This window comes from Gracilinanus agilis, chromosome 1 (genome assembly GCF_016433145.1).
Source record: "Gracilinanus agilis isolate LMUSP501 chromosome 1, AgileGrace, whole genome shotgun sequence".
Classification (NCBI taxonomy): domain Eukaryota; kingdom Metazoa; phylum Chordata; class Mammalia; order Didelphimorphia; family Didelphidae; genus Gracilinanus; species Gracilinanus agilis.
The window spans coordinates 333,697,662-333,725,079 of NC_058130.1; the positions used below are offsets into that span (position 1 = coordinate 333,697,662).

The following is a 27,418-nucleotide window of genomic DNA, read 5'->3' on the forward strand; positions in this document are numbered from 1 at the left end:
GGTCCTCGAACTTCTGCTCGGCGCACACTCCGGGCCTCATCGCCTCGCTCCGCCCGCCTATTGGTGAGCAGCTCTTCTATGACAGCGCCTCCGAGCAAATCCAGACTGATGGGTCCCACGTTCCGCGCTCCGCCAGAGCAGGCAGTGCCCAAGACACCCCAGACGGCTGACTCCTTCTTCTCCCCCCTCCCCTCAGGCCCCGTCGCCTAGGCGCCAGCCGCCGTGGGAGGCCCCCCCTGCCGGGAGGCGGGGCCTCAGCCTCGGCTCCCAGTTGGGTCTTCCGAGTGCCGCTTGGCTGCCGCATCTGGACTCGGTTCGCCGCCGCAGCAACCTCCCCCGGAGAGGGGGGGGATGCCGCAGGATCACTGCCCTCTGCCAGCAGGTGAGGCTGCCGCGAGCGGGAGAGGCTTGCCCGTCCCGCTGGCTGCCGATCTGGGCCCTTAGCCCGCGGCCCCAGGATGACTCGGAGTCGTTTCGCCGTCTGGCCGCGAGCAACCACTAACGCAGGGGGAGGAGTACGGAGGCCGGGAGGGAGCGAGCGGACGGGGGACGAGATCGCGAGCGACGTCCGGGGGGCCGGCAGGTTGACGGGGGAAGCTCCTCAACCCAGGTTTTTAAAAGGCTCCTGGGGTCCTCGTAACTAACGGGCGGACTGCCCGTTACTCTGCACGCCCCTAGAGTCTGAGCACACAGGAAGTTCCTTTTCTGCATATCCTCACAATGAGAACTGACTTGGACTGCGAGAGGTATTGAGCTCCCCATCATCCGGCCCTCTTGGCTAGGTGACCTCTTGTCGACGGAATCTTGTACGGGATAATCCCGTTTCAAATAGCGGTTCGGTGACCTCTTTCCAGCCCTAAAAGTAGCGAGATCGAGGGTTTTGAAGTCAAGAAATTTAGTGTTTCGCTCCTACTTGAAAATGCCTTCAATTGATAGTTTTGCATGTTTATTTCCATTCCTCGGTTGGCTGATTTGTTTTGTTTTTAAGTCTGTGTGCTTCAAACACGACTGGGTTCAAGACTTGTAGGTCTTAAAATGCAAGCTTTGTGCATTCTTTCTGAGAGAAAAAAAAATCAGGTTTTCCCCAAGAAGCATGTTTTCAAATCTGGGAGAGCCAAATAATTTTTTTAAAAAGGGATGTGGGGGGGGGGGGTAGCTGGGTAGCTCAGTGGAGTGAGAGTCAGGCCTAGAGACCGGAGGTCCTAGGTTCAAACCCGGCCTCAGCCACTTCCCAGCTGTGTGACCCTGGGCAAGTCACTTGACCCCCATTACCAATCTTCCACCTATGAGACAATACACCGAAGTACAAGGGTTTAAAAAAAAAAATTAAAAAAAAAAAAAAAAAGGGATGTGGGCGGGGGGCAGCTGGGTTGCTCAGTAAATTGAGAGACCGGAGTTCAAATGTGGCCTCAAGCTCTTCCTAGCTGTATGGCCATGGCAAGTCACTTAACCTTCATTGCCTAGCCCTTAACCACACTCTGCTTTAGAACCAATACATAGTATTGATTCTAAGACAGAAGGTAAAGATTTTTTTAAAAACCGGCTCTGTGGACAACTTAAACTCTTTTGTTCAGAAGTAATATGTTCCATTTTATTGGCTTTTATGTTTCAGGAAACCAAGCACTTTTATTCTGATTTGAAATAATACTTTGAAATTTTAATTTTAGGATGCCACAAATGGGAACTGCCCCTTTTTTTCTTCCATACACTTGAATTTATGCAGGCACTCTAAGTATTTCTTGTATACAGTAGGTATATCCTATTTTGTTGTTGTTCAGTTCTGTACATCTCAGGACCCCATGGACCATACCACATCAGGCCCTTCAACCATCCTCTATCTGAAATCCCTTCCTTCAATGGCACTACCTTTCCATCTTATCCTCCACTGTCCCCTTTTCTTTTTGTCTTCAATCTATTCCAACATCAGGGTCTTTTCCAATGAATCCTGCCTTCTCATTAAGTGGCCAAAGTATTTAAGATTCAGCTAAGTAGCTTGAATTAGTTTTAAGTATCAACTGATTTAATCTCCTTGCTTTCTAAGGGACTCTCAAAAGTCTCTAGCACCACGGTTCTAGCATTGATTCTGTAGCACTCAGCTTTCCTGACAGGCCGACTCTGACTTATAAAGACATTCTATTTACAGTGTAAGAAAAGCCACACATGAATCAGTTGTGACAGCTTCATTTGATAATAAAATTTTTGGAATAGATTTCTAAAAAAATACTTCTTCCCTCAATTATATTATTTGCAAATAATAACTGCTAGCATTTATATCACTAATTTGCCAAGGTTTTTGTGCTTGTTCTCATTTGATTCTAACAATTTTATGAAGTAGATATTATCCCTGTTTACAAATGAGAATAAGTTACTTAAACCAAGACCATTCAGGTGTTTGAGACTATTTGAACTAGCATCTTCCTAACTCCCAAGTCTCTGCTGAACTACCCCTTTCTTAATCTTAGGTAGAACTTTAAAGTTTACAAAACAATTTTAATCCATTCTCTCTTTTAAGCCCCCTGTGAGGTAGACTTGCCCATGATCACACATCTAGAAAACAAATACATCAATACAATAAATATGTTTTTGAGTTATATCTTAATTATAATTTAATGTTTGTATTTATAATTTTCTTAATTTTGAAGGAAAGACAAAGACTTCTACAAATATATTTTCTTTCCATTTCAGGTGATTTATACTTTAATGTACTGCAGGTTCTGTACTACGGATGGGAACTATTAAGGTTTATAATGTCAAAAACTTCTCTTAGACGAAAGGTAGCTTCCACAAAGGTATGATGCATTATTGTTAATAACTGTAACTAGTTACAAATAAAGTAATATAGCAATGGCTGTTTTAGCTCATCTCACAAAGTATAGAAGTGGTTTAAAATGAGAACATGAATAGCTGAATTTGTGCTTAATCCTGTTGCCTTATTGTTCATGGTTATACAGCTTTAGGTTTTGAGTAACAAAGCAAGGATCAGAGAACAGAGGCAGAAATATTCAAGTTTCTAGTTATCTTTTGGGGTTTAGTGTTAGCTCCTAAATTTTCTGCCAACTCTCATTTTGAGTAAATAATTTACCTATTTCCTTTACAATGGAAATAAGAGTAACACAATAAAAAGTCTGTATTCTTTGTGAATTAAGAGAATCAATAATAAAAATACTCATTAAAGGAAATTTGATTTATTCATTCCTTTTACCCAGCAATATAAAGTTCTGCATACAAGAGGCAAATAAGTATACAAATTATTCAGCGATGGCAAGGGTGCTGAATTTCAATAGATTTTTCTAGATTTATATTTTTGATAACTAGTAACTATTATGATTAGGATGTTAGAATAGCCATCTTAAAAATTTTACTTCTTGAAATAATCATTATGTTGGGTCTGCAAATTGAACTCTCTTAATTGGTGATTTACAAGTGTTTGTTTATACATTTAATAATATTAACGAAAAAAGAAGTAAAGGAAGCAAATGTATACCATTAATTTTTGTCTTTGTATACTTAGCACAGTGCCTGGCACATAATAGGAGCTACTAAATGCCTGCTTAATTAATTATTGTGGCATTTCATTTATTAGGGATAAATCACAATTTCCCTTAAAACCTTACCTCTTATTTACTCAATATTAGGTGCTCATTACAGTGAAGAGGCAAATCAGGCTATAATTGCAAAATGGGTAAATTGGCAAATTTTTACTTGTTCACAAAAGTTTAAAAGTATTATAGCCACTTTGAAATGATACTCCTATAGTTAGTATGGTATCAACTACAGAATGTTGATTTACATTACCATTTTTGTTAGTTTGAATTTATATGCATAATATAAAAATGGTATAAATGCAAATTATAACTACCAAAACACCCACCCTGTTTCAAGTATTATGGATGAATATGTTGCAAGTCAGCATTTTAAGTTGTATAACTGTCAAAGTTCAAGAAACTTATATATTAGGGATGAGGAAGGGAGGGAGCAAAAATAGTTATACAATTTACATTGATTTTTTTTTTTCCCCCTAGATAACCAACTGGGTAGAGCCTTCATTTGATGATTTTGTTGGGAACACAGACATTTCTTCTGCTCTTAAAACTGAATCTCTGGCAGTAAATAATTTTCATCAGAGAAGAAAAGATTTGCCTTCCACATTAGAAAGTAGCAAATTTCTAGCCAGAAAAAAAGGAAAATCTTCTTCCTCAAAACAGATTAGTGTTGAAGCAAATTTAAATGAAAATATATCTGAAAATGAACCATGGGTAGACAAATACAAACCGGAAACTCAGGTACAAAATCATTTCAGTATTTTTAGGCAGCTAAATTTAGCCAGGAACTGAAAATGATACCAGTTGAAAAGATTATGAACATATTTTATGATTTAATTTTTAAAAATCTTTCTAAATTACTTACAATATTTAAGGGTTTTTCTTGTGTAATATTTTTTTCTTATAGTAAGGTCTCTATCCGTCCGTCCCCCCCCAAAAAAAATTTGTTATTCCTTATTATACATGTGCCTTACTAGTTTTCATGAATTTAAGTTTAGCTCAAATAAGAAATTTATTCAATCTCTAAAAATAAAGAATTTTTCTCTTCCCCCACCTGACTGAATTTTCATTTTAATAATTCATTTATGATTAGTTGAAACAAAGTAAAAACCAATGCATTTCTGGTAGTAGTTTTTCTATTATACACTGTTTAAAGCATTATGATTTAATATCAGCAGATCAGTTGAAGCCATGAGCTCTGTGTGGTGGCATCTTCATATCCTCTTCATTCTATTTTCACAGGCTCATGAATGTTTTTATATTAAGAATTAACTGACGTTGCTGAATCTATAGTAATTTTTAAAATCTTAAGTTGAACATTGAGTGTGCCCTATGTGTCTACAGTGGTCTCTTTGGATGAATTCTACTTTTCCTTTAGGATTGTTTGCCTTCGTGTTTTTAACTTCTCATTTTTGAGTCTCCTGTCCCTCTTAGGTAGACTTTCCCTAAATCAAAAATCCATGGGCTCTTATCTATCTTTCCTTTGAACTTTTTAAAATCTGTTTTTCAAAAATCTAGGGTGTACTTCAGACTATATCTGTTACCTTTTCATTATCACAAACTTAAGTTTAAAGGCTCTTTTCTCCCCCCAGATCCCATGGTTTCAGTCCAAACCAATAATTTCAGAAAAGAGCTTCTTTGTGTGGGTTTTACCTCTTGAAGGATGGAATTATCACTAAGGAAAAACAAGTTATTAGTTGCTCTGCTTTTGTTAGAGAAAATTTCAACAAATGTCTAGATAACTGAAGTCCCTCCATCAATACTGTATCATTCCTCTTTGCCAGATGTGAATCTTCCTCACATTCCTCCTTTATTTTCCCCTCTCTGTCCCAGTTCGCTATAGTATGCTCCAATGATGAATACATTGTTTCTCTCTCTCCTTTGGCCTAAAAATATTCCCTACCTTGTTCTCCTATCTCTGGCTCCTGTATTTCCTCATATGAATATACCTTCTTTTTTAAAAAATGGCTTTAAGGGGGCAGGTATGTGACTCAGTGGATTGAGAACCAAGCCTAGAGACAGGGGATCTTAGGTTCAAATCTGGCCTCAGGCACTTCTAGCTGTGTGACCCTGGGCAGGTTACGTAACCCCCATTGCCTAGCCCAATGTTAGGCAAACTTTTTAAAGAGGGAGCCTAAGGAAAGCAAATGCTCATTGTTTCTAAGGTAACTCTTGAAGTTTCATTGTATTGTATCCTACTCATTGTATTCATCAGATTAGGAATAATGTCCACTGCCCTGATAGAACATTTCAGGGGGCAGCATCTGGCCTGAAGGCTGTAATTTGCCCATCACTGGCTTATCCCTTACCACTCTTCTGCCTTAGAGCTAACACACAATATTGATTCTAAGACAGAAGGTAAGGGTTTAAAAAAACAGCTCTAAGTTTTAGTTACTCATTTAACAACTTTTTTTATTTTCTCTCCTTCCACTCTATCCAAGTCATTGGAGGAGAAAACCATCCCAAAAAAACCTTATAATGAATATGCAGAGTCAAACAAAACAAATTTCCACATCTATCATATCCAAAAATATATATCTCATTCTGCATCTTACCATTTCTCAAGGTTTTTGTAGCATTCTTAATCATTGCTATCATAGAATTGTGATTGGTTAGATCTGAGTTGTCTTTTCAAAATTATTTTCACATTGTTGTTATTGTATAAATTTTTCTACTGGTTCTACTCATTTCATTCTGTATCAATTCATACAAGATTTTCCAGATTTTTCTGAAATTGTCTCTGATCATTTCTTATGGCAGAGTAATATTCCATTACATTGATAATACCATAATTTGTTACAAGTATACATACTCTTTGTGAGTATACTTTTTTTATTTAAATTCTTACCTTCTGTTTTAGTATCAATTCTAAATCAGAAGAGTAGCAAGTGTTAGGCAATTGAAATTAATTGACTTTCCCACGGTCATACAGCTAGGAAGTACCTTGAGGACAGATTTGAACCTAGTTCCTCCTGACTCCAAAATTGGCATTCTATCCACTGTGCTACTAGGTGCCTTGTTCCTTTTTTAAAAAATTCTTACTTTCTCAATAACACTAAGAGAAAAGGGCAAGGGCTAGGCAGTTGGTGTTAAGTGACTTGCCCTGGGTCACACAGCTAGGAAATATCTGAGCCCCCATCTGAACCCAGGACCTTCTGACTTCAGGCCTGGCACTCTGTCTACTATGCCAAGTAGCTGCCCTCTATGCCTTCTTAATACACAGTACTACCCTATCCCTAAACCTTTTTGCTATTGAATAAAGTATTCCCATTTAGACCCATAGTTTAGTCATTGGGTTTCATCTCACCAAGTCTCAGTGATACTAGATTGTTTACCTCCTTGAATCCTATAGAAACTCTATTTTCTTCTTCATTTACCACAGTCTTAGGCATTTGTTAATAGAAACCTAAGACCATGAGTTTTACTACTGGTTCCTTTCTTGTATTTTTGTCTCCTGTGAATTTGTGGATGTCCTAACTCTATTTTTCTTTCTTCTGTGTGGCTACTCTATGTCTCTTATCTTAGAGCAGGGGTCAGCAACCTTTTTGGCCATGAGAGCCATAAACGCCACATTTTTTAAAATGTGATTTTGTGAGAGCTGTACAGTGCTCACAATGTACACTCCTGTAACAGTGCCTGAAAAAAAATTGACTTTATGGCTCCTGCAGAAAGAGCCATACGTTGCCAACCCCTGTCTTAGGGGATCTACATAAGCAGTCTTCTCCCTCTCCTGTCCCTTTTAATATCCTTTTGGTTAGATTTGTAAGATAATTTCTATGTGCATTCTTACTAGCCTTTCTTAGATGTACTTCTTTCTTTTAATTAACTAATTAATTTAGAATATTTTTCCATGGTTACATGATTCATATTCTTTCCTTCCCCCTCCCTTTTACCAAAACACCAACCAAATACCTTTTGATCATCTGTTTATTAATCAATTGAGGACTTTGTTTAAATTAATTTACTTGTTTGTTGGCTATATTAAAATTTCCAGGTATCTCCCTTCTTCCCTCCCTTCCATCCCCACATTAAAAAAGGCTTCATTTGATTTAAAAAATATATATGTATAAACTATGTCTTGTGTTTCTATTCATCAGTTCTTGGTCATTTACAAGTTATTCTGCAAACATTAATTCTGTAGCTGTATATAATGTTCTCTTGGTTCTACTCATGTTGCTTTTCATAATTTGATTTAGGTCATTCCCTAGTGTTTTTTTTTAATTAACCTGTTCATTTAACTTTGAAGTGTTCGGTACATATACTACCTTCCTAGAATAGTTGTAAGGAAAGTGTAAAAACTTCAAGTACTATATCAAATGTGAGTTATTATTTATTTTAAATCAAAATAAATTTTAACTATTCTTAAAACTTTAATCTTTCATGCTAGAATGAACTTGCTGTACATAAGAAGAAAATTGAAGAACTTGAAACCTGGTTAAAAGCTCATGTTTTTGAGTGGCAGCCAAAACAGGTAATTATACATTCCTCATAATCTCACTTTTAAATGTTTTATAAATTATATACTGCTCTGCAGATTGTAGTGAGAATTTAAATATGTCTAGTTATTGGAGAAGAATAGGTTTTTTGGAGCTAGGGAATCAGTAAGAATTCACTAAGCGCTTACTTTGTCACAGGTCTCACCCACTGAGGCAAAAATAAAACAGTCCCTGCCCTCATGGAGTTTACATTCTATCTTGAGAAACCACATGTGTTGATAAGTGTATACAAAATAATTACAAAGTAATCTGGCATTGGAAGGCCCTAGGAGGTAGGAAAGTGGATTTGAGAGAGGGCAAGAAGGGATCAGGAAAGTTTCATATAGTAGGTGGCATTTGTTGTTCAGTTGAATCCAACTTTTTGTGAACCCCATGGACCATGCATGCCAGACCCTTCTAAACTCCACTATCTCTCATAGCTGAGTTTTAGAATACAAAAAGGGATTCTAAGAGGTGGAAGTAAGAAGAGAGAGTGTTCCTGGTATGGGAGACAACCAATGTGGAGAAGGTATATAGACAGAGTATTATTTAAGACTGGTGTCAAAACTCAAGTAGAAATGGATTCCTGTGGGCTGCATAGTGACTTAGAAAACCACAAATTAATATTATCAATATTGTATTGCATCTTAATTTTATTTTATTAAATAAACATTTCCCAATTACATTTAAATTTTGTTTGGGCTGCATTTGGGAGTTTTGTGGGTCAGTCTTGGCCAAGTTTTGACACCTCTGATATAAGAAAAAGGTTAGTTTAGTTGGACTGAAAAGAACATGAAGGAATATAATATCTGATAAAGCAGCAGGTTGGGGTCATAGTGTGTGAAAGGTCTTAAAAGTCAAAGGAGCTTATATTTGATTTAGGGACAATAGAGAACTATTAGCTTATTGTGTATCAGAATGACATGGTCTTTTTTTTTTTTTTGAGGTGGTGGATCTTTTTTTTTTTTATTTAGATTTTTTATTTTAATAACAAATTTCCACATAAATTTTCTGAAGTTATATAATCCATATTGTCTCCCTTCCTTCTTCTCTCCCTCCTCCCAGAGCTGACAAGCAATTCAGTCTAGGTTATACATGTATTATCACATTGGCTATGTGAACAGAAAGAATAGAATATATGTAAAAATATTGTACATGTGTGGTGAGGGAGAGTGAGGAATGGAGGAACTCCAAGGTTGCAAACCCAGGTGCATGAAATGATAGTCATTCCCGCAACAGAAATAAAATGAGTGGCCCAAGTTTAGGATCCTGAAGTTTCAGCATATATACAGTGATGGGTAATTTTCTGTCTGCTAGTAAACACACAAATTCCAAAGGCAAGAAATTAGGCATACCCTTTCATAATTCTTGACCTAGTTAATGGCACTTGTTCGTCTAGAAGTATCTATCTATTGAATGAGAGACACACAGGTAGTTCACTCCAAGCATGGAGATTCCCAGCCCTTGGTTATGTTGAAGACCTATTGTGAAGTTTTAGTGGAACTACATTGCAAGGAACGGATAAAAACGGGTGGGTGTTGGGGTGGGAAGTCTTATAGAGCAGTGATGATGAACCTTTTAGAGAGGTGGGTGATGTCCTCAGGTGCACATGGAGAGGGGGAGGGGAGCAGCCCAACCCCACATCCCTCTGACTTTCTAGTAACTAACTCTGGTGAACTCTGTGCTGGGGTGACAGCAGGCATACCCACAGAGAAGCCTCTGAGTGCTTTCTCTAGCACATGTGCCTTAGGTTCACCACCATGGTTATAGAGCAGGGGTCTACAACGTTGGCTCCCAAGCCATATCTGGCTCCACCTCCCTACCCGCCAGTCCTGGCAGAACCCCAGGATGTGCCCCAGGGGGCCCTTCAGTCCCCGCCCCATATTCCAGCACCTTCCTCCTCCATCCTCTTCCTTCTGCAGGCCTTTATGGCTCTCACTGCCAAAAAGGTTGCCCACCATTGTTATAGAGGATTTGGTGTCTTTCAACTACTCTGAGGTTTTTATAAAATGACTTCTTTGTTTTGTGTAGAAAATGTATAATATGCCAACTAGCATAATAGAAAAGTTGTACTATGTTAATATAGAGGAATAGCAAGTAAAATATATATATTGTTACTTTGACATATTTCATCAACATTTTTAATGTATAATATTTGTCTTTGTCATAGGGTGGGCCTATTCTAATAATAACAGGTCCTCCTGGATGTGGAAAAACAGCAACTCTACAAATACTAGTTAAGGAGCTCGGTATTGAGGTGCAAGAATGGATTAACCCTGTTTTTCTAGACTCCAGAAAACATGATATGAAGGATGGGTTTAATCTTGGTGAGATTTATTTTGTTTTGGAAGGGAGAGGGGCACTTCTTTGTAGAAAGTAGATGGGAAGTTCATCCTGTATCACATAAATACCACTACTTCTAAAAATTTTTCTTGGGTCTGAAGTTAAAGAGTGTTGTCACCAAAGCTGAGTTCACATTCTTCTTCGGGGACCTAAAGAGGGTTGAATTTAGAGTTAGGATGAGGGTTCAAATCTTAGGTCTATCCCTGACTACTTGTGGGACCTTGGGAACTATCTCTGGACCTTAGTTTCTTCCAGCTCTAAATCTTTTATCTTATCAACACATTCAGGGTCATAGTAGTGACCAGGGCAAGTTACAATTGTGCTTTCCTTTCTCTCAACACTATTTGATCATGCTATTTAATGTTGAGTAACATGACAAGATGATGGAGGAGTATTCCAGGATATTAATAAGATTATTTTGACTGGCAAAGAAACCTCTCATAATAGAGAATTAAGGGCTTGGGGGTGGGGGGGATGAAGACATCATCATCATCATCATCATTATTATTATCTTAATTATCCAGAAACCCACCTGCATTAACTTCCATTCGTTAAGGGTAGTTTGTTTTTGTTTTTACCTTTTTACTTTTATTTTTCAATTAACAACAACAAAAAAAAAGAAAAGAAAACTTCCCTCTTGACCCAAATGAATAGGTGAATTGAAAGACAAATGTTTAATTGTGAGGGATGGGGTAAATCTTAACTTAAAGTCCTCAGATGTGCTTGACATACTTGGGAAAGGGAATAGACAAACAAAGATTGTTCTTAAAATCTTAGAGCTGAGATGGACCTTAAAAGTCATTTATTTGGGGCAGCTAGGTGGCTCAGTGGTAGAGAGTGAGCCATAGAGATGGGAAGGCCTGTATTCAAGTCTGGCCTCAGACTCTTCCTAGCTGTTCTACCCTGGGCAAGTCACTTAGCCCCTACTACCTAGCCCTTACCACTTTTCTACCTCGGAACCCATTCTTAGTATTAATTCTTTCTTTTTTTTTTTAAATTATAAACCCTTACCTTCCATCTTGGAATCAATACTGTGTATTGGTTCTAAGGCAGAAGAGTGGTAAGGGTAGGCAATGGGGGTCAAGTGACTTGCCCAGGGCCACACACTGGGAAGTGTGAGGCCAGATCTGAACCTAGGACCTCCCATCTCTAGGCCTGGCTCTCAATCCACTGAGCTACCCAGCTGCCCCCCTTAGTATCAATTCTAAGACAGAAGGTAAGGGATTTTAAAAAGTCATTGATTCTACACCCCTGGTCATGGGAAAGGGGTAGAAACTGGCATCCATAGAATTTAAGTGACTTTTTTCCAAAGACATAGGTAATAGAGCAGAAGCTAGAAATCACAATGTCTTTTGACAGTTTTTTACTGAACAGTTGAACAAGAGGGACATCATTTGTGTGTTTTCTGATTTGTTGACAAGAAAAATGCTTGCTTTTCAGAATCAAGTTTCCACATGGTTCCTAGTCAATCTCAGATGACTATTTTTCAAGAGTTTCTGTTGAGAGCAAATAAATATAACAAACTACAGATGCTTGGTGATTGTCTGCACACTGATAAGAAGATTATTTTAATTGAGGTAAAAAAAAATGTGTGTGTGTGTGTGTGTGTGTGTGTGTGTGTGTGTGTGTGTGTGTGTGTGTGTGTATGTGTATCTCAAAAGGCTATACCTACCCCCAAAACTTGGTTATTTATTTCTTGTCTGATTGTGATGACACTGACATGTTAAGTAGAATTGATGTTCAGATATAAAGCTTAGGCTTATGTCATGTTAGCAGTCCTAAATAATTTATCATTAATAGAAGAGATACAAATGTCTTAATTGTAGAATTAGATAAATTTTAGTGTAGGACACTTTCTGTAAATACTGATTTATAAATGAGATTCCTAATGACAGATGGATACTTTAATAAACTGTATATCCTACATTTTCCTAGTTCTTTTGGAACATAAGTTGGAACAAAGAATTTAAGTGAGTTGGAAAGAGGTTTTACTTGGTAATTGTCTATCTATAACATACATATGCAGTTAGAAATGGATAATTTTTATGCTGTTTTCAATAGGATATGCCTAATCAATTCTATAGAGATCCAAGTACTTTACATGAAATATTAAGGTAAGTTTCAGTGACATTTACTAGAACTTCAAATTAATTGAAATAATAATTACAATCTCTAACTTTTCCTGCCTATCATTTTAGGACATTTGTGAGGCTAGGTCGATGTCCTCTTATATTTATAATCTCTGATAGTCTTAGTGGAGCCAGTAGTCAGAGATTATTGTTCCCCAAAGAAATCCAAGAAGAATGTTCCATATCTAACATTAGGTAAGAAGATTTCTTTGTGTCTCTTGTAGCATTCATAAAAGGAATGTAACTTTAGAATGTCATTAACCAGTATTTTTCTTCCTATAAACTTCTGACAGTTTCAATCCTGTGGCACCAACAATTATGATGAAAGTTCTTAGTAGAATAGCAGCAATAGAAGCTAATATGGTAAGTTTCAAATATTGATTACATTTATGTGGTAACGACATTTTTAAAAGTATAATACTTTTCATTTCTTATTTAAATTTCTCTTTTCTGGACCTGCTGCATTATAAATTATATCTATTACATTGATTGTACTAAGAAGTCAGCATTTCCTTTTAGGTATTTTCTTTTACTTTCTTTTATTTTTTTTTTTAGCCCTTAACTTCTGTGTATTGGCTCCTATGTGGAAGGCGTGGTAAGGGTGGGCAATGGGGATCAAGTGACTTGCCCAGGGTAAACAGCTGGGAAGTGAGGCCAGATTTGAACCTAGGACCTCCCGTCTCTAGGCCTGACTCTCAATCCACTGCCCCTAGGTATTTTAGAGAGTCACTTAATTACTCATTGTATCCTCCATTAAACAAATTACTAACCCAGCTATTTACAAAAGCGTCAGAAATTCTGTACATTGGAAATTAATTGATAGACTGTCATAATATAGTTTACAATCTCTTGCACACTGGCCTGTCAATTTAACCAACAGACACTTCTTAGGTAACTATTCTAGGTTCTAAAAAACCAATTCAAAAAAATTAATAGTACCTGCCTTCAGAGAACTTATTAGGTACCCCATTTAGACAGATATTTGAATAGAAAGTAATTTCAATTTGAAAAGAGAAAAAACATAAACATCTGGGAGAAACAAAAGGCTTTTTTTAGGAGTGTTCACTACCATGCCCACGGAGCAGAAGTGATGAGAGTGTTCCAGATATGAGAAAACATTTGGACAAACACACAGGCAGAAGATGAAAGGTTTTGTCAGGAAGAGTAATAAGTGCATTTTGACTATAACAGAGTACATTAAATGAAATAATATGAAATAAAACTGGAAAGGAGTAGATGAGAGCCACATAATAGAGGAGTTTCAATGGCAGGATGAGGATTTTGTCATTTAGGCTATAAGGAATCATTGAAGATATTGAAGTAGGGAAGTGACGTGGTCACATCTATATATTATATCAGTTTGGCAGCTATGAGTAGGCTGAACTGGGAGAAGGAATACTGGAATAAGGGAAACCAGTTGGCTAGAGATTGCCCTGGTGAGAGGTGATAACCTGAATTAGAGTAGTAGCTGTTATGTAGAGAAGGGGACAACATGAGAGGTTTTGTGAAAGAAGAATGAAGACAATTTGGAAATGAATTGGGCATGGGGAATGAAGAGTGAAAAGTTGAAGATAACTCCAGTATTGCTAACTGATGGTACTTCAACATATATAGGTTAGTTCAGAAGAAGGAAAAATGGATTTATGGAAAACAAGATGAGTTCTATACCATGCGGAACTAAAGATGTCTTTGGAACATTGGCATGAATGTCTCTCAGGCAATTGGAAAGTCAGGACAGAACCTTCATATGAAGTTGTGTTGGGAAACATATGGTAGAGCAGCTATACTAGCCATCCCTCCTGTAGCATTCCCCGATTTACCGAGATAGAAATGATCTGTATCTTTCTTCACTTTTACTTTTGTCCTAGACATCTCCTGGTTGATGACTAGGGCCAGGGACTCACCAGTCAGGAGAGGATCTCTGGATAGAGGCATCTCTAGGATGAGAAGTAGGGAGGTAGAACAAGGGGTAAATAATATTGACCCTTAATACTTAGGACTAGAGTTCTTTAACTTGGTGTCCATGACCTTTTTCTTTTTAAACATGCTCATAACTATTTTGGTATACTTTGTTTCCTTAGTATAATCCTATATATTTTATACATTAAAAAAAGTTATTCTGAGAAGGGGTCCATAGACTTCACCAGGCTATCAGAAGGTAGGGAGAGCCATGCACATAAAAAACAAAAGAAGAAAAATTAAAGAATCCCTGATTTCAGAAATTCTGCTCTGAGGTTGCTTGAGGAAACTTTAGACTTCAAAAGTTTACAAGTTGTGGCTTCTTAATTTTTATTCTATTATTTCACATAATAGAAACATTATTTTAAAATAGCATAACTGAAGTAAAGATAAAAATAATTAATACTCTGGAATTTATATTAAATTCAACATGAACTTATTAGGTGTCTATTTTGTTTAGGGCACTATTAATATAATTAACTGGAAGGCATTATTGCATTTGTATTTGAATAATACCTTGGCAGGTAATTCTATAAGAATCTCTCAGTCTTTTCTTGTGTACAGATATGTCCCTTATTTTTTTCACTAGTTCAAAAAATAATGTTGATTTTTTCAATTTCTCTGACTTAAGAATGGAGGAAAAATTGCTGTTCCTGAGAAGCCAGCTTTAGAGTTGCTTTGTAAAGGATGTTCTGGTGATATAAGAAGTGCAATAAACAGTCTCCAGTTTTCTTCTTTTAAAGGTAAATATAGATATAAGCGTAGATGACATTTTCTTGGTCAGTTATGAAGTGAAATAAAATAGTAAAAATATTTGAGCATTTTAAAATTTTATTGCTTAGTCCCTAAACAACTGAAATATAACCTAAGTTTTTACCTTTAAAAAATGGAAATGTCCAATGTAGCTATACTAGATGATAAAGGGAGTGTTTGTGCACAAACCTCATCTACTTTGCTTGGTTTAATACCTAGCTCTCTCGACATTTCAAGGACTACTTCCTTGTAGGAGCTGTCAGACCATACTTTGGTTGAACGATGGAATTATTCCATCCGTCTATTTTATGAATTAATTATTTTATTTAGATTGTACTTTTTACAACCATATATTTTATTTGAATTTATTTTATTGAATTCCCTTATTATGTATTAAAAAATGCTAATGACTTTGAATTGTCGAAAAAAAAATTTTAATATACTAGTGTATTTTTATACCAGTATATTTTGTATATACTAATAGAAGAAAGCTGGATTGAATTCATATGTGCTACACATGATAATCAAGCAACAAGTTGGTATTTAACATTTCTAAGTATTATAGGCTGCAAAATAATCATGCCTTTTTCACCTTAAAGTAATATATATGATGTTGAGATATATATATATATATATAGTTTTTTTTTCTTTGTTTTTTTTAAACCCTTGTACTTTGGTGTATTGTCTCATAGGTGGAAGATTGGTAAGGGTGGGCAATGGGGGTCACACAGCTGGGAAGTGGCTGAGGCCGGATTTGAACCTAGGACCTCCTGTCTCTAGGCCTGACTCTCACTCCACTGAGCTACCCAGCTGCCCCCTATATATATAGTTTTAAACCCTTACCTTCCATCTTAGAATCACTACTGTGTTGTGGTTAAAACATAGTTCTTAATGGCCCCATACCATTTGGGGAACTTTTTTTTTTTTTAAACCCTTAACTTCTGTGTATTAACTTATAGGTGGAAGAGTGGTAAGGGTAGGCAATGGGGGTCAAGTGACTTGCCCAGGGTCACACAGCTGGGAAGTATCTGAGGCCGGATCTGAACCTAGGACCTCCCGTCTCTAGGCCTGACTCTCAATCCACTGAGCTACCCAGCTGCCCCCATTTGGGGAACTTTTAAAACTCTCAAGAATATATTTTAAAAGTTCCTAGAACCCCACACATTGAACTTTTGTGGGGTTTTGTTTGCTTTTTAGTACCTCCCAATGAGAGACATCCCAATATAAATCTGACTCTTTCGTTTGAGGAATCTCTGTAGTTTTAGGGAAATGGAGTGTGAGTCAAATATATAGAGAGAATGGTTTAAGAAGAAAATAAGAAAAGAAAGGTCTAGGGATGAAAAATATTCTTAACAAAAGACTTTTATAAGGGTTAACTTCACATGTCTTAAGGGCATCTTACTGAAGATATTAGAAGGAAATGGGCAGACTTACACATGTTACTTTACAGCCAAACACATCTTGGAAATTATGTAATTGATTGAAGGATGTTAGAAAATACCAGACCCCACTGTGCTTATTATTCAGTGATCATAAAAAGAATCTGATTCTGTTGAGAAAAATGCCACCTTCAAGACTCTTCTGAAATAAGGTGTCTCCTAAGTATAAGTCAAAGGAATAAAAAGCTTCAGATACAAGGTTTTTTTCTGATAATCTTCTGACCAGCGAAATATTAAAAACAGAGAAATATATGAATAATGTGTGTAGGATGGTCCAGATAGAAGCTAGATCCCCTGATGGTAAGATCCTTTAGATGCTCCTGTTTGAAGATGATATTATACTGATCTTATTTACACTGTAGAGCCTCTTCAGTGAGAGACCTAATCACTCAAGAGAATCTAGTCTAACTCCACATAAGAAAAGCCATGTGAAAGGAAAGATGCCTCTTGTTCAGACTGTGGTATGAAGATGGATAGATGGCCTGTAGAGCTGATCCATCAATTCACATATCTTGGTCAAACATAGCAGGATTTGTGATGCAGTGGTAAAAAACATTAACTCTGAAACTGCTAGTTTGTCCTTGGAGAAGTCACTTGGCTTCTCTGTACCTTAGTTTCTTCATCTGTAAAATGAGAAGAAGGTTCAAGTATATTGTCATGGAGACCCTTTCCAGCTCTTAAAAGTCTTTAAAAGTATTATATGTATGGCCTTTAGTCAGTTATGCTATACTTTCAATGACCCCAAATTTTTCCTGGAGGGGAAAATCCATCTTTTTAATAGCATTTTTTCAGTAATACTGTGGCTGAGAATCATGAAATATGAGTCCAAATAACTACAGGTTGCTCAAAGGGCAGTAGAAAAGTGCGTGGTGGGTATGAATAGGCTGAAATATATTACTAGCAAAGAATTGAGGACAAGAAAAGGAAATGAAGAGGTAGCAATATCCATGGTGCAGCCCAAGAACCCATTGGTGTCCATTCAACATCAAGAGATCTAGAAGAATACCTCCAGCCAGCAAATGGTTTTTAGGAGTGTATGGACATGATAATGTGTTGAATTATACACTTACGTAGTCACATTGATGATTTCGTTTGTATTCATTTTTTAATTGAATATTGTCAGGTATAATTAAGTATCATTTCTGTATATTTGAATTTTTTTGTTACTTTATTGCAGGTAATTCTGAGGAGACCAATTTTTGGTCAAGGAAAAAAGGGATGTCTTCATTAAAATCAGATGTCTTGTTGTCAAAAGCAAGGCAGAGAAAGAGACCTGATAGTACTTTGGAAAACCAAGAAGTTCAGGCAATTGGTGGCAAAGATGCCTGTCTCTTTCTTTTCAGAGCTTTGGGAAAGATATTATATTGTAAAAGTAAGTAAGGAGCCTTTATTCTTTGGTATTTTAAGTACATGAATGTTTACTTAATAAAAAACTAGGTTTATAAATATTAATACATTAACAGTGACATTTGGTTGAATTTGTTAATCAAGAAGACACTACAGATGTGAACTTGAGCTTTCATTTGTTTATTCAACAAACATTAATGTTAGCTATAAATAATAATTTACTTTCTGTGAGGGTAAATACTACCAGTGTTCCCAGTGAATCATGGGACTTTTACTCTTTTAATATAGCTCTTTAATATTAAGATAATAATCTATTTAGGTGAGATGGTTTTTGTTCAGCAACCTAAGCATTTTTAGTGACCAAGGGTTTGCTACCAGAGTCATAGGAATTTTTTTTTTAGTGCTCTTACTCTGCTCTTTTAAATTCCTCTTTCATCCAGTGTTATCCAGAATTCACTGTCCTTTTGCTACCTTTTTATTTTCCAAAGTCCCACCACTCCAGAACTCTGCTTGGACTTGCCTTTCCTAATCTCCCATATTTTTCTTCCTTCCCTTACCTCTCGTTTTAGGAAAAATATCAATTTAAACATCCAGTTAAAGTAATTGACAGTATAAAATACAGTATAAATAACTAATATCTGTGAGGGAATGATGTTGTTCTTTGATGCTGTCAGAGCTGTTGCTGATTCCCAACTCTTAGCTTCTGTCTTAGATTCTCTAGTTTCTTAAATTATAGGAGTATAAGTTGCTACCTCCATTCCTCACCTTTAGATCTCCTTGATTTGAAATATTTTGAACTTTTAATTGATTATGGCCATGGTTGTAGAATGGTCACTTGGTGTACAGCTTAGACTTTTATTGGCAAATTTGGTAGTTGTGTCAGAAGGAAAACTTTTAACTTGTGGATTAGAATGCAATATTTATACCTGGAATTTTGAATACTAAAGGAGAGTTTCCCTTTTAGTCAAAAGAAGGACTCACCTGAAGTTAAAAGTTAATCCATTAAACTTTCTATGACTTAGGACTGTTATAACAAGTCATTTCTTGGCCCTTAATCAATTATCCCTATACAGTTTATTAGTTTGCCATCATTTCTTGGTATTCATAGATAATCTCAGTTAACCATATACTTAATAGTCCACAGCTTGAATGATTTCTTTTTTGAAAAGTTTTAGAAAACCAGATACTTTTGAAGGCAAGACACAATGGGAAAAGTGCTAAACTTAGATTCACAGACAAAATTAAATGCTGTTGATCTAACTTCCATTTCAGTGATTGTAAAATTTTTAATAGCCCTTCTAGAGGAAAAAATAGTTTTATAAGTATTCTTATAAATACTCATAGTTAGAAAATAATAAATAAGATCAGTTTTAACTTTTCATTTTTCATATTGACCTAATGACAAAAACAAAATAGTACAGATTCCTTTGATAACTCATTGAATCTCCTTTTAAAGGATACTTTTGGGTTTCCACCAACCTTTTTTTTTTTAACCCTCCCATTGTAGAGTTGTAGAATAAATACTTTGTATTGTTTCTAAGGCAGAAGAACAGTAAAGGCTAGGCAATGGGGAGTTAAGTGACTTGCCCAGGGTTACATAGCTAGTAAATGTCTGAGTGTAGATTTGAACACAGAACTTCCTGTATCCAAGCCTGGCTCTCTATCCACTGACCTACCCTGCCCTCTCACCTAACATTGTTTTTAAGTTTTAAAATAACTTCAGATATTGGACTTTTAAATACTTGGTGTCATTTCTGATTCAATTTTAACTTAATTATAAAACAATAGTAAGCATAGTTTGATCTGTTATTTATTGCTCATTTTGTTTATATTTCAGAGTATATGTGATTTCATTGATATAATTCTCTTCCTCTAGTGCTACAGAACAAAATCAATCCATATTTTTTTGATCATTGCTACTACTTCTTTTAATGTTTCATATTGGTTCTACCTTGTATGTTAAGTGCTTCCTCTGGAACAGGGGTCCTGATCTTTTTTAAATCATGGACCCCTTCTCAGAATGTTATTTTTAAATTCATAAATAAAATACATAGAATTGAAAAAGAAACCAATTATTAAAAACACAAGTTCATGGATCCTAGGTTAAATATCCCTCCTCTAAAAGCCCTTGGGCCATTCATCTTTCTCTCTTGCTATTTGAGTGGTCCACTTACTTTTCTGACATATTTATGTTAAAAATATCTTCTATGTTGCTTTCTTGTGCACAGCTCATATTTGTCAAGATGTTGCAGACTATGTCTACTCATGTGTCTTTTCAATTGCCCTTAAGGAGGGCCACATTCTTGATTTATTCAAATATTCTAGTATTCCATCAGTCACAGCTGAGCTTCACTCTAAGCATATAGGTACTAAAAAACAGGTGATTCTGTTTTATGGAAAAGCTTTGAGTTACTGACAAGCCTGTGCAATTTCCCAAATATAATCCAATTTGTTCTTTTCTTCTTACTCAATTCTCATCCCAGCGTACTGTCCTGTTATATTTTTGTTCATGACATATGTACTACTGGATCAACTCCACAGGGGCCCTGATTTATCTGCACTGCATAGTCTGGACTAGATAGTATCAGGAGAGAGCAATTCACTTAAGCTCCTAGATCCTGACTTTGTTGCCTAATGTATAAAATAGGCTTATTATATGAATTATGATATTTAACAACTTGGTGAGTATTCATATATTAGTACCTAGTTCCCATTAGGTACTGCATGACCACTCTCAGCTGACTGCTAACTTTTGTTTCCATGTTCACCTTTGCCAGAGATATCCTAGAGCCTCATTCCATTGTGATTCTGGGACTCACTGGTCTCTTGGTCAAGGACCATCTGCCTGCCATTGATTCCCAAGGTCCTTAGGGTCCTGCCATCTCCCCTGCAACATTCCATAGGAACAATATGGCATTTTCATGAACTATGGACAGAATTCTTTCTTTGTTATTGTTTTTACAGGGTGAGCTCCTTAAGGTCAGGGACTGTCACACTTTCCTATTGATATTCCCAGCACTTAGCAAAGTACTTGATAAATAATAAGCACTTAAATCTATCTTCAGTAAATGTGGAAATTATTTACAGGAACACCTCTAACGGAATTGGAATTTCCTCGATTACCTTCTCATTTGTCAGAATATGAACGGGACCTGTTACTTGTTGAACCCGAGGTAATGACACTTGCAATTATGGATTTAAAATAAAACATTTTTGACCACTACCTTTCTATTAATATACTTAAATATATATTTCTAATTGACTAGGAGGTTGTAGAAAAGTCACACATGCCTGGAGAGCTGTTTAATTTATACCTTCACCAAAACTATGTAGATTTCTTCACTGAAATAGAAGATCTTGTGAGAGCCAGTGAATACATGAGTTGTGCTGACATCCTCCATGGTGACTGGAATGTAAGACTAATGTTTTGTTTAATTGTTTCCTTATATATAGGAAGGTGGAACACCTTAGGTTTTTTATCATTTGTAGTAAACCATCAAAATGTACATTGAAGTTTTAGAATTGTTTCATATTTTGTTTATGACAACAGTAACACTAGAATTAGGAAAGCTGCATATACATCAAATGATTGTTTGTTTTTTTAATTTGACCAAGATTTCCTTTACCATCTCAATTTGATATGAAGAAATTTCAGTAACTATTTTGAGGGATAATGTAAAATGATAACTAGGAAAAAACCACTTTGGATGTTTTGAAATGATTCTGGGAGGTTTTTCTTCTTGATACTGTGGAATTTAGATAATTATTATATTTAAATTCCACCACACACCACAGTGATACTCAATCTTTTATATCACGAGTACTTTAAATTGTATCTTAAAGCATGTTATATGCACAATCTAATTTGATTGCATATCATTTTATTTCTTAGTCAAGGACCACTCTTGGGGAGTACAGTGCATCTGTAGCTACAAGAGGTGTGATGCATTCCAACAAATCCAGAGGTTTTGCTTATTGTCAAGGAGGAGGAGCAAGTTTTCGACCTCTGCACAAACCTCAGTGGTTCCTGATAAGTAGAAAGGTAACATTGAAGTCACTGATGAAAAATTGTCAAGATCCCCAATTTACTTAGAAACAAGCCAAAACATGAGCAGAAATGCCATTTTGAATATTAAGTCTATTAACTTTTAAAGTATTTGAAAAGGAATGGGAAAAAATTAAGCTCATATAGGTATTCTAGCAATTTACACTTAGTGCAATGCGCTGCTAGGACATGGGTAGGTCTTGGTTTTGTTTTGCACTCAACCTATGATTTTATCCTAGAAGAAGTTCCCGCAACTTCTCCTACCAAAAAAAAAAAAAAAATCTGTTTCCTCTTCCACTTAAAATCTTAAGAGGGCGTAGGGTTCTGACAGTCACTTTGGCATAAAAGATAGAGAACAAGCCTGACTCGAGAAGTCCTGAATTCAGGGCCTACCTCTGACATACTGGAGGGGAACAGGATTAAGCATCTGACCTTTCAGTGCCCTAGGAGAGACAAAGACAAATCTATCAAGGAGTAATCAGTGAGCATTTATTTATTGAGTACCTACTCTGTGCCAGGCACTATGCTATTTGCTATTTACATTCTATGAGGAAGACAGAAAGAGAGGGCATCAGTGAGACAGAAATAAGTCAAATCCCTCCAAGAGTTTATATGAGGAAGTACGGGTGGGGATTTCACATATATCCATATTAGTAAATACAGTTATCAAAGAAGCATCAAGAGGGGGAGAATACTAATAACTGGAAGGATCAGAAGAAAGCCTTTTTTAGGAAGTGGCATTTGAGTCATGCAGTGAAGGAAATTAGAGATCATAAGAGGTGGAGTTCACAGGAAGAAGTGAGGCTTTTAGTTGGCTGAATAAAAATGTAAGATCAGCAACTTTCTTGGCTGAAAATTATAAGTAAAGGAGCCCCTTAGTAATTTCCATTTGATTCCTCTTTGTAATCTATATAAGAATTCTGAGACTAGCCCTATCAGAGCAACCATTTACCATAATTCAGAATGGATATTTCTTATGCTTCAAGAAAATTCTTAGAAGACCAAACTTAAAGAGAGTTTTATTATGTTTCTTAAATAAAATAATTTGTAAATGATACTTTGTGGAGATAAAATTAAAACCCTGAAGGTTTTCAGATATTGAGGTTATTAAAAAATGTAAGCATGACATACTTCTATTTGGGGTTGGGGTGATTTAGGTTATGTGTTTATAAATAAAATTTCCTTAATTTTTACAGTGACATATTTTCCTACCCCTAGAGACCTTCTCTTGCTACATGGAAAAGCCAAAGTTCCTATTATAGATAGGAATGTTCTGACACATAAGTCACCTAAAGGTTCTTTAAGTCAATGCTGAAGCAGTTAATAGAGGGGTTAATTTGATCATCTAAAAAGTGCTTTGAAATTTATTTTAAAATGTAATTTAGAGGGGCAGCTGGGTAGGTAGCTCAGAGGATTGAGAGTCAGGCCTAGAGACGGGAGGTCCTAGGTTCAAATTCTGCCTCAGACACTTCCCAGCTGCATGACCCTGGGCAAGTCACTTGACCCCCATTGCCCACCCTTACCACTCTTCTACCTATGAGCCAATACACAGAAGATGAGGGTTTAAAAAATGTATAAATAAATAAATGGATGAATGGATGAATGAATGAATGAATGAATGAATGAATGAATGAATGAATGAATGAAATAAAATGTTGTAATTTCCTCAGTAGAATTTAATGATTTTTATTTTTCTTCCTTTTGCTAAATAGTATCGTGAAAATTGCCTGGCAGCAAAGTCACTTTTTTCCAGTTTCTGCTTACCCCCTTTGTGTCTTCAAACGCAGCTATTGCCATACCTGGCTATGCTAACTAATCCAATGAGAAATCAAGGTAATAATAATGGACCTAAGAAGAGATGATGAAATATACCTTTCTCCTATCAGTAAAGAGAGAAGTGACTTAAAAGGGAACAGTGTTGCATACATCATTAGATCTGGGTTTTTTTGTTTAACTGTTCTGATTTTTTACAAGGGATGAAGTATTCAGTTCTGAGAATAGGCTAATATCCTGAAATGATTATGGTATTAAAAGGGGACTTACTACTTATTTATTATTAGTATTTTATTTTTATCAATTTATTTTTAAAGAAATCAAGATCATAATATGAATTTTAATTTTTCCTAAGAAGGATTTTTTCCCTAATCACATTATCATACTATATTCATTTCTCAGTATTGTGTGGTAAATATGCCTATTGCTTAATGTTCCATTAACCACCTATTCTTATACGGAGAAAATTACACTCATTTGATTAGTGCGTTCTTAGCCCCTTCTTTACAAATATAATTACAATTTTATAGTAGTTCCCTACTCTAAAAAAGTAGTCTGCCTTAAAAGTAGGTTAGTTCTAACTCTGAGATCATAGTATATCCAGTTGACTCCAAATTTCTAGTTTAGTTCTGGGGGTAATCTGGGAGTTTGGGTACATGGGAATTGGGTCTGAAACTATGTACTATAGTATATGGGACCCCTAAATTAGCCCTAGAATCAAAACTGGCTTCCCTCTGGTTTCCCCTAAACTTGAACGGAACCAACTTAAAGGTATTTCATACTATGGTACTTAATAGAATGTTAGGCATCTGTAGTAGGTGCACTGAAACATTTTTAGATTTTTTCTTATTTAATAGACACTATCTTCCCCTTCATGAATTTATATCCTTGGGGCTAAAGCAAAATCAGAATATCCATGGCTGAGAGGACAGTGTGATTTTTCCAAAAGCATTTTCCATGCTATATTTGGTGTCTTTTCATTACTTATTTTTTATGAGGAAGAAAGAAATCTAATTCCCAAAGGAGCAATTTAAAAACTAAACAATAATACTCTGAAGCAGAAGGCTTATATGAAATGAAGGGAGATTGGTTCTTGAAGAGACTAGGAAAATGGGCTTGGGAGGAAGGTGGGGAAGAGGGGTTGGGGAGGGAACAACAGAAGAAATCTCTGTCTGACCAGAGGGAAAGACTAGTAAGGTTAACTATATAGTTTTAAGAATCTTTTAGAAGGCAGTATTACTGATAAACAGTTCTTTCCTAATTGTGTCAAAAAGTATGTATATTAAGAATTTTGTGCCCTGAATATATTTGATCTAGTTTGAAATTAAGTTTTTTATTCTCCCTTTTCAGCTCAGATTGCTTTTATCCAGGATGTTGGAAGGCTTCCCCTAAGGAGGTTTTTTGGAAGGTAACCAGAGATGTTGGGCATTATTCCGTGACTTATTTCTATTTTACTTTAGTATTAGCAAACTGTTTAATCCAAGAAATCTATTTTATCTGTCATATTCCAAGTCAGTGATTTTAATGTCTGCAATTAGTCAGAAGCTACCATAAAAAGCCACTGTTAATATTTTCTACACTTCTTTTCTTTGCCAAATTGATTTTAGTAATTGGGATTCTAAGATTATTTATTAGTAGTATCCAGTATATTTAAAATAGATACTTTTCAAATCATTAATATTTCTTTTGATCTTAAGTTCCCTGGAGAGAGATTCAAATTTCTTTCACTCTTCAGCTAACATAAAGCTAGAAATCAGCTTTCTGAAGTATTCAGTGCCTCCCTTCATATATTACTTTTTTTCCCCTTTAAGCCCTTCCCTTCTGTCTTAGAATGGGTTGCAAGGCAGAAGAGGAGTAAGGGATAAGCAGTTGGGGCTAAGTGACTTGTCCAGGATCACATAGCTAGGAAGTCTCTTGAAATCAGATTTGAACCTAGGACCTCCTCTCTCTGGGCCTGACTCTCTACCCACATGTATTATTATTTTTTTAAACCTTTACTTTCCATCTTAGAATCAATATTAAGGATTGTTTCCAAGGCAGAAGTGCAGAAAGGTCTAGGCAGTTGGGGTTAAGTGACTTACTCAGGGTCACACAGCTAAGAATCATATGTTACTTTTCAACATATAATCTATCAGGAAACTTGGTTTATGACCATCCTTTTTATCATCTTATCATTAAAGTTTTATGTTGGAAGGAAATGCTTCATTGAAATAGATCAAATGAAGCTATCAGCTAAATAATTTCAAAATTTTAGGGTAGGAGGAGGCAGTAAGGAAATTTTGTTAATTATCTTAATTATAGCATAGTTCAAAGAACTACACTAGTCTATTATTAATGGCTGTCACATGATTTTTAACAGATTGAAAATGGAAGCCCTAACTGATAAGGATTCTGGAATGATAGACTCTAACAGTGATGATGAGGCTAATCGTGAAGGATCACCACCTACAAAGATACTTATGCACAAGGACAAAATCAAAACTTCAGAGACTGATGCAGAAACATCATTATTTCTTCCTTCGAGTCAGACTAGTGGAACAGATCTACCGGCCAGCCAGCCCCAGCCTGCTACAGCTCAAGGATTCATGGAGGAAGAAGAGATCACAATAGAGGAATATGACAGTGATGAAATGTAGCTAAATAACCTACTTGATGGTCAGGTGCTCTTTGACAAATTCATTTTAATTTTATTCAGTGGTAAATGAAGTTACTTGAATAAAGTTAATGTGTTTCCAGTGAAATTATTGTATTGTGAAAGTCCACCTGTGTGGTGTATAGTCTATACTTGCAAAATGTATGTAGTCTGTACACTTGTATTACTATACAAGTCCATTTTATGGGACTGATTATACCTTTAATGGGGAAAGAATAAATTCAATCAGGCTTTAAATGTTTAGCTTAAATCTGAACCCTTTTTAAAGGAATATTGATAAAACAATCAAAAGACATAGCAAGCATTTTTATGGAAAAGTTACGAAGTTTTTGAAACACAGCAATTAGTAAATAGTAAGATCTTTTAAGTTATTTAAAAAAAAATTTCCACTAGTATTTATTTAGTTCTATTAAGTGGTGTACAGTGGAGAGGTCAACATTTATCAGCAAGTTCATGTGAAGGTTATGCTAAATTAAAAAATGTGAATTAATGCATAATTTGAGAATATTGTATATATAAACTGTAAAACTAAAATAGTTCACTTGTAAACTATTCAAGATGTAAATAAACTTAGAGCCTTATTACCATTTTTTGTTTTCCTTTACCTGTCTATTTTTATAAATGTTTAAAACGTGAAAGCCTATGTTGTGTAATTATTTTTCAATAAATTATGCATATATCTACTCAAAATGTATCATATTTTAAACAAAAAAATTAAATGCATTTTATTTCTTCAATATTTACGATTTCGGTGGCACTGACTTCTCTTGTATTTAGTTATGGCAACGTAAATTTCCCCCATTATTAAAAGCTTTTTGATAGGTGAGTAAAAGAAGCAGAAGCTAGCGGTTGTTCCTTGCCGGCCATACCAAAATCTCTGCCCTTTGGCTTTCCCTGGGCGGTTTTCCGCGAGGGGGAGGTTGAAGGGGCGTGGATACGTTTCTAGCCTTTGATTCTCCC

The 27,418-nt window shown here is 35.9% G+C and overlaps 1 protein-coding gene across 1 annotated transcript; it reads left to right on the forward strand.

The window, feature by feature from the left end:
- Positions 1-303: 303 nt before the first annotated feature.
- On the forward strand, positions 304-27,303 carry RAD17 (RAD17 checkpoint clamp loader component). Its single transcript, XM_044657678.1, has 17 exons — positions 304-382; positions 2,686-2,789; positions 4,023-4,283; positions 7,930-8,013; positions 10,188-10,344; positions 11,801-11,937; positions 12,422-12,474; positions 12,559-12,684; positions 12,783-12,852; positions 15,080-15,191; positions 17,818-18,012; positions 21,075-21,160; positions 21,254-21,400; positions 21,880-22,029; positions 23,745-23,865; positions 25,156-25,213; positions 26,165-27,303. Exons 1-17 carry the CDS (start codon positions 352-354, stop codon positions 26,439-26,441), a joined length of 2,169 nt encoding a protein of 722 aa, XP_044513613.1. The 5' UTR covers positions 304-351; the 3' UTR covers positions 26,442-27,303.
- Positions 27,304-27,418: the final 115 nt, after the last annotated feature.